Raw genomic sequence first — 8,136 nt, forward strand, 5'->3', positions numbered from 1 at the left:
GTCATTGTAAACTACTGTACACTTGTCTCTCAATAAAAATATTAAAAAAAAAAAAAAAGCTGAAGAAAACTGACTGCCATTGGACTGAAAAGTGGGAGAAAAAGGAGCAGAAGAGGGCTGAGGCTGCTGTTTTAGTGTGGGCAATCAAATTAGGTTAAGGAATCCGGGGAGACAAACGACTGCCTGGAAGTGGAGGATTGACACAGTGTCCAGACCACCACAAAAGGTAGAGGAAGACAAGCACTGAGGTATGCAAGTGTACTGTTAGAAAAATGGAAAGTGACACCACACATGCAGCTAATATGCACCAGAGATAACATAAAATTATACATAAAGTGTTACACATTAAAAGAGGGCATTTGTAGGAGGGGTTAACAATACTCAGCGTGGTTGCCGATGGTAACCTGCAAGCATTTAGGGTTTAGCTGTGCCTGACTATGACAGAGTTTTTCATTTAGATGTTTCTGAAACAAACTTTGGAGTGAACGGAGTTTTGTTTCAGAAAAAGGGGGAAGGTACATGAAAGGATACATAAAAACAGAAAATGTATTAACCCGACTAACACACACACACACACACACACACACACACACACACACACACACACGTAATGAAGTAATGCAATTCATTAGGATTGGCTCATTAGGATCAAACACAATTTTAAGTAGGCAATACTGTTACCATCATCCTGTCTGGTTTAGTGAGTGGGTTGAGAACTGATACATAGACGACGGAATTAGTATTATTTTGGGGAACATGATAGCAGGGTGAACAGAATCCTGCAGCCAGAGTTTAAATGAGTGAAACTAGCAGATTTTTGTTTTGTTTTGTTTTGGGTTTCTGAAGTATGGGGAAGGTTTTACCATGGCACCAAGTTTTAGAGTTGGTATTTTTATTTTTTTATTTTTATTTTTTTCACTTATAAGAGAAATAATATTCGGTGACAAGTCCTAAGACCCGGGCTTATTTTTTATTTAATTTTGTTTTAAAGCTTTATTTTTGATTTTTGATTTTATTTTGATAAAATAAATTTCGGCAGTAAGAGTGATTTAATGATTGGAGAAATCCTGAACATGATACTTGTCTGTTGTGATGAATACTTTCTCACTCTCATGATCTATAGTTGGTTGTGAATAAGATGTTTGATTTAACAGATTTGTTTTCCAGGATACAGGTTGCAGGTGGAGCAAATGAGCTTAACATGTAACTGCTGACTAACGTTTTTACACAGGGTTACAGGTTGGCGGAAGATTGTTTTAGGGAGAAGGTGTAACGTTCTTGTTCAGGTCTCAGTGGGGAGTTGACACATGGCAGAAGCTAGGTGCAAGAGGAGGGTCATTTTAATTTGTAGGTGTCGTGAGGTGCCATGACGAGACGTGAGTGAGGAAGGGCGCCTACAGGATGGAAGCGGAGGCCAGGATAGAGGCTTGAGGAGGATCAGTGATCATCTTGAGGAACAGCAGAAATGGTACAGGCGGCTGTGCTACTGAGCTTCCAGAAGACTGAGAGGAGTCTTCTTACAGCAACGTTTTAAATAAAATGAGAGATTCATCATGGACATTGAGGAAGACAACTAAGGTGTACGACGTGCTCTGCCTTAAATCTTCAGCAGCGTTGGAACATGAGAATCTGAGGGATGAAGGGAGTGTGCCAAGCTCCAGAAGTGACGGCTCATACCACAACAGCGGTCCAGTTGAAGGGGACAGGCGAGACTTAGTTCCATTGGTCTCAATGTGCAGTAGCAGATGAGAGCTTGGTGGAGACGAGCTCATCTCTAAATAACATGGGAGGCAAAACAGAGGCAGAATAACCCTCTGACCCATGCAACGACTAACCAGTAGTCTACCTGGGAAGTTGAAGAAAGAAGAGAAGGATCGCAGAGCATCATTTCACTCAAAGAGGAGGTGGCTGAGTGGCCCGAGGAGTGAGACATTAAGAGGAATGTTGGCCTCTTCGAGGCCAAAGAGGAGGAGTGTCGGGATGAAATATTATTTTATATTCATAATCTATGTTACTATGCATAATCCTTATTATTACTGTTGCATCATTTATGATTTATCATTGTTATCATTTCATTGACACATTTATTGAAACTGGTGAGGTTATATTGAAGTCTGTATTTCAGGGGTTAGCATAAGCACATAATAATCTTTCATTGCAGGTGCAACTGTAATCATGTTATACACATATTGCATAATTAAAGGGTTGAAGCTTGGTTAAGTTAATTAATGGTTTGAAGCTACGGGCATCAATGGAGCAAAGTTCAAGCTGGAAGGATTGCTTATCGATATATATACAATTTAACAAATGTTTTCTATGATTGTTTAAGAAAGGAAATAAAGGCCGTGTGCCCTGTGCTGTGGAGTTTGCCCGGTAACAGATGAGGTAGAGGGAGGTCATGTACTTAAATTAACGACACAGACATAGCCTGTCTGGGTAAACTGATTGCAAGTGTTGTTTAAGTCTAACAAGTAGAATAAATAGATGTATCTGGAGGAACTGAAAGAGGAACTGTTCTGTTTTAGTGACGCGAGCTACTGGTCATCATAAGTATAAATATCACAACCACCTATTGTAAGGGGGGAGATGGAGCCTGATGTTTTGCAGTGCCTATCTTCACCACATATATGTGTTTTAATAAAATAATTTGTGTTGACCCACTATGGACTTTCAGTCGTATGTCTCTTCCTCAAAATTCGAACCGCGACACTCTATATACTCTAAGTACCAATACATTTGCGCTTTAGCTCATTAAAAACTCTTATTGTGTAAAATAAATACAGAGACTTCCGCTTTAACCGGGACTACTGACGGGTAACTTTAGTGTTTAAACGCGTGGGGCGTCTGCTGGCACTTTGTTCTGTCCGAGGCACGTTCATCAGCTGGTATCATGGTTCACGAAGTGAAAGATCTGGTAAGTTTGTCTTTTTTGTTGTTTTCTGTGCCTCTCTCCCTTATATGGTGAGAGGCGCATTCCTAATAAGTGAATGGATGTTTTTACGCTCCACTGTTTTGTGTCGGAGCAGCCGCGCGCAGGTGTGCCAAAACGTGATCGTCTACCAAAAAGGGATTATCCGCATTTAAACTGCTGTAAATGACTTGTTGGCCTGCAAAATATGAAATATATGTCAAAGATATCCATGAATAATATAAATTCATCTTGAGCTACAAACAACCTTCCAGTCACGCGTTAGAAGCCGCAATCGTCTCTGGTGAAGTGGCACCCTTTATTTATCTAGTTAAAAGTTCTCACTGATATTAAAATGTCTTTTTAAAGAAAGATCTGGACAAGAGGGCAGCAGAAATCGCAGCAAATATAACAATAGTTATATAAAGAAGGTTTTAATTGGCCAAAAGGAAATATACACGAAAAACTGATTTTACATATAGCACTTTAATAACCTGTTCACTAAAGTCTATTCATCAATATAAGTCAATACGTTACACATAAACCCTCGCCCCATCGAAACATTAGAAATCACCTTTTGGGAGACAATCAGTTCTTCACACAACACCTGTGCTCCACACGCGGCCATAAGTGTACACGTTGTTTAGGTAAATTTCCAGGAAAGGCAGGCAGTCTTCCCGAACCCTGTTGTAACTGATTGTATTGCATTTGTACGGAAATAAACTTTACAAAGGTCAGCGGATCACAGCATCACCAGATCAGTGACTCTTACATGCAGCCATCAAAGGCCATCCTGAGCAGGGAATCCCTCGGTTAGCAGGGCTGGACTAGTAAACTGGCATCCCGCCCTACAAAGCACCGGCAACTGCCCATCCATTAATTTTCATCACTAACACTGGATTGCACAATCAAAACTCCTAATGCAATCGGGACTTTCCCAGCCTTCCCTGCGCGCTCACGCAGCTTGCAGAACAGAATTTAGCGTGGAAGAAGTGGTTGATACAAGTGGACAAACAAAACTTATAGGATGGAGCTGAAAAGCTGAGAGAGAGAAAGAAATTAGAAATAGATGCAGCAAAACGTGTCAAATGAACCAACATGTGAACTGTCGTGGCTGCAGCTGCACCGTCAACAGTAGCACCAGCAACAAGTATGAACAAGCCCTCAGTCAGAAGAGGCTGCTGCTGTTAGCTCTGTTGCAGTTCATTTGAGCATGTTTCAGTCTCTACCATTTACCCATCCAAAAAATCATGTCTTTTCTATTTCTCTCTGTAGGATGAGTTCCAGAAAATTCTGAATGAAGCTGGAGACAAGCTGGTGGTGGTGGACTTCACAGCCGAGTGGTGTGGCCCCTGCCAAATGATGGCCCCAATTTTTTGTGTATGTGATGTTAAATTTAAAATCACGTTATTTATTTATTTATTTATTTATTTATTTTAGCTTATTGCCTCATGAGCTTTTGCATGTCCAAAATTCATGAGAATCTCAAGTTTCATTCTGTCCCTCACACATTACAATAACTTTAGTCAGAGTAACCTATAGTACTGATGCTCTAGCCCCCCATTTGACATTATGCAGAGCTTCATTGTGATCCCCATGCAACTGCAGCAATGTGACAATTAAATAAGAGAACCTATTCACAAGGATGAAAACTCTTGTGATGTCGCAGAAGATGTAGTGTGCGTGCTCTCGTGTCGACTCAGTGATCTTCCCTCCTGCAGGAGATGTCACAGGAGCCTGTCAACGCAAACGTGATTTTCCTGAAGGTGGACGCGACTGATGGCAGGGTAAGCCCGTGTTTGACTTGGAAGCCAGGAGAAGCAGTAGGATTACTTCATCTGCTGCTGAACCCACTTTAGCTTCCCTTGTGTGGATTTATTTTATTTCTGTTTTCATGTCATTGCATGAAAATAAAAGTCATAGGTTTCTAGCTTAGTTAAACATTTATTTTTCTCTTGGAAGAACTCCTAGCTGACTCATGTGACCATCTGTCAGCAACTGCTTTGGTGCGGATTAAACAACACAGACTGTAATGCAACAAGCTTTCACTCTGCACAACTGGCAACACTGAAGTCTGAAGGAGAGACTGTCTGATGTAGACAGGCTCTTGGGTAACCTATAATTAATATGCATAAAAGCTGCAGAAGCCTGTGTTTTTCACAATATTTTTAATGTATTTATTTGCACATGTTTTGGCCTCTCGCCACATCTACAGCTGCCCAAGGTGGTCTGAAGCGGCCGTAGTCAGTGGCGATCAGTGTTGATGACCCGGTCAGCTCATCTGATATCGTTGCGTTGTCTTTCAGGATGTGAAGTCATTCTATAATGTCACCCGCATGCCTGCATTTCACTTTTACAAGAATAACCAGAAGGTAAGGTAAAGTGCCCTATGTAGCTGGATGGAGATGTTTAGCATGTAGTAAATTTGAGCCTGGAAACAATGAGCCTTGTGCAATGACTATTATAATCTCAGTATTATTTTCAACTGGCACATATAAGATCAATGTTGCCCTAAGGATTCCCTCTTAATCTTGCACAGAAAACCTCTAAAGGCAGATCATACATGAATCATTTAATATTTTCTAATGGCTTAAACGGCAAAGCAAATATCCTTTCCAACCAATGGAGGCAAGCTTGAAGCCATACCTCCATTCAGATTCAAGACTCAAGATTCAAGAGCTTTATTGTCAATACAGTAGTATACACAGTACACAGTGTACTGAAATGCTGTTTCACCCTAGGCTCCCCATGGTGCATTTATAAATATATAAAGGATATATGGTCTCAGGATTAAAGAAACTGAGTTAAATCACATTTAAGTCAAGGTTTGGGTTGTTAGTGATAAGCCGATTGTGTCCTATTTTACAATTCATTGAGGATAAATGGAAAATTATGTCATTTTTTACATGCCATTTTTAACTCAATGTCCTCCTCTTTCAGGTGTATGAGTTCACCGGTGCTGATGAAGCTCAACTACATCAAAAAGTGAGAGAGCTCAGATGAGATGTCCCACCAAAAACAAAATCTGCCTCACATATCTTTGATATTACTGTGTTACTCATGACAATGAAGTCTATCCCACACAGTCAATAATACATCCACATATCTTGTAACAGACCAAACAACTGTTATCTCATGTTAGACGAATGTGTTTTATTTTATTATATTTCTTTCTTGTTTGTCTGTACAAATACGTGTGTGTGTGTGTGTGTATATCTACACATATATTCGTATTCGTAAATGAAAATACATGTAGACGAGTATATATTGGTTTTTTTTGTTTGTTTTATTATGTCTGAAATAAATAAAGATACAAATACAAATACAAATGTCCCTGTCTTAACTGGCTGCAATATGAAACCGCTCAATACTTTTAATTCCGTTTTTAATGACAGTTTGGCTGTGATCCTGAATTACTTTGTATGTTTTGTGTTCAAAAAGTTTAATAAATGAATTATGAATGGATTGGTATTTTGTACTTTGATAAAAATGTCAGAATAGTACAAGTATGTAGCAGCATATGTTGGAGCTGGCAGTTAACAGCAGACACTATATCGCTGGTGAACGTGATGTGTTGGTTCATTAGCGCATTTTGAAAACCAGCCAACAACTGCATGATGTAGCAAAGGTTTGGGCAATTTGCAGGAAATTGGCTCACGTCTGTGGACTGCTTGCGAGAAGTTCTTGTGTTAGACCCTCCTACAGCCACTGAACTCACTTGTTCCCACTTTACACCAACAGGTTGTTGTTACTGTGCTTTTTGAGCACCAGCATTTGTGTCTTTCTTCAAATGCATGAACTGGATCTTAATTAGGTACTGGTATAATGCCAAACCAGTGGTTAAAACCGGCTTTTCAGGCTGCTGTTCTACTGTGTGTCAGTGAGCCTTTGTTTGAGCACAAGTGAGGAAGAGGACACACACACACACACACACACACACAATAAATATCAAATTAAGATTTGAGAAATGCTTTGTGTAACACACAGATAGTCTCTACTCTAAGTGTGTCTTACACAACCAGACGTGCAGCTATACAGTGATGAAGATACTCAATAGAAATTCAGTGAAATAGGAAAACATGAGTCTTGAGAACAAGGTCTGCAGCAGCTTTGGGCCATTTAACCTCACACACACAAACAAAGTCAGCACAAACACATCAGGACAGCAACAGTGTGTGCAGGGAGGCAGGAAAGAGCACAAACACAACCACTGTTCAGGGAAACTTTGCCTGGATCCAGCCTAAGATTTTAATATCTCATATGTAAAACATCTGAACGGTCATTTGAGTTTCAGACTGCACACAGGGACTCAGTGTGGAGCCCAATCCATGTTTTGACTTCTGCTTAAGTATCTGTACTTGTGTACAGATAAGAACGAGTCCAACATGCACCAGACAGACAGATAAACACGTATTTGTCCATTTGGTAAGAGCAGCTCTGAAGTCCTCTGTGTTAGTCTGATAAATGCAACATCTCATCTTATTATAAAATAAATGTGATCAACAGGAACCTGATTTCAGGCTGATATAATTGTCTTCATGTTTTTCTTTCAAATGTGACCTTTCTATTGAACTGGTGGGAGTCAGAATAAAGAGTCAAGAATCAGGTTCTTGAACCCTGAATAAAACTACTAAAGTCTTGCATGGCTGATTTTTTAAATACCAAATGTTTTAACATATAACAAGTATTTTTAACAAAATGTCTTAAAACAATGCCACTTGAGTATTTTTGCCTAGTTATCCAAAACAATGAGATAAATGCACCTCAGGCTGTTACTCAGGTATGTGAAACTGCTGTGTCATCAGAAGTTGTTTTTCTTGTTTAATGGTGAGGTTGTTCCTGGATCCAGTCTACAGAAAGTATTCACACAGTTCATGATACAGAGAAAAATAAGAGTTGGTGGAACTTCCTTTTACGTTGACTACCTGAAACACACAGGTAGCAAATCACCCAAAGACCCCATCCAAAATCTTAGTAACCTAACCTGCTTCCATACAGCTGTTTTCTGTGGACTGTCTTTCACTATAGCGAGTTCTTTCTTCTCCTGCATTGTGTTGGTTTTTATACATCACATTTCATTGTCTGTGTTTACCCTGAGGTTTAAAAGACCTGTGTGTTTCACTCTGTTGCCCTTGTGAAGCACTTGTGTAACATGGATCACATTACTTAAAACATATCCCAACTTATTTGTAGCATGTCTGGAAATGTTTCTCAGCTCTGAGCGGCAG

At 39.8% G+C, this 8,136-nt stretch overlaps 1 protein-coding gene across 1 annotated transcript; it reads left to right on the forward strand.

Moving 5' to 3' along the window:
* Positions 1 to 2,608: 2,608 nt before the first annotated feature.
* Positions 2,609 to 6,324, forward strand: LOC309701761 (thioredoxin-like). The gene is made up of 5 exons (XM_082525975.1): positions 2,609 to 2,914; positions 4,184 to 4,288; positions 4,630 to 4,695; positions 5,215 to 5,280; positions 5,849 to 6,324. Exons 1-5 carry the CDS (start codon positions 2,891 to 2,893, stop codon positions 5,909 to 5,911), a joined length of 324 nt encoding a protein of 107 aa, XP_082382101.1. The 5' UTR covers positions 2,609 to 2,890; the 3' UTR covers positions 5,912 to 6,324.
* The last annotated feature ends 1,812 nt before the right edge of the window (positions 6,325 to 8,136 follow it).

This window comes from Aulonocara stuartgranti (genome assembly GCF_965226115.1).
Source record: "Aulonocara stuartgranti genome assembly, chromosome: 3".
Classification (NCBI taxonomy): Eukaryota; Metazoa; Chordata; class Actinopteri; order Cichliformes; family Cichlidae; genus Aulonocara; species Aulonocara stuartgranti.

Bases quoted from the DNA above. Each gene is read 5' to 3' on its own strand.
- LOC309701761 (XM_082525975.1), top strand. From the start codon at position 2,891: ATGGTTCACGAAGTGAAAGATCTG. The intron at 2,915-4,183 runs GTAAGTTTGTCT...TTCTCTCTGTAG, and splicing joins TTCACGAAGTGAAAGATCTG to GATGAGTTCCAGAAAATTCT. The intron at 4,696-5,214 runs GTAAGCCCGTGT...GTTGTCTTTCAG, and splicing joins TGGACGCGACTGATGGCAGG to GATGTGAAGTCATTCTATAA.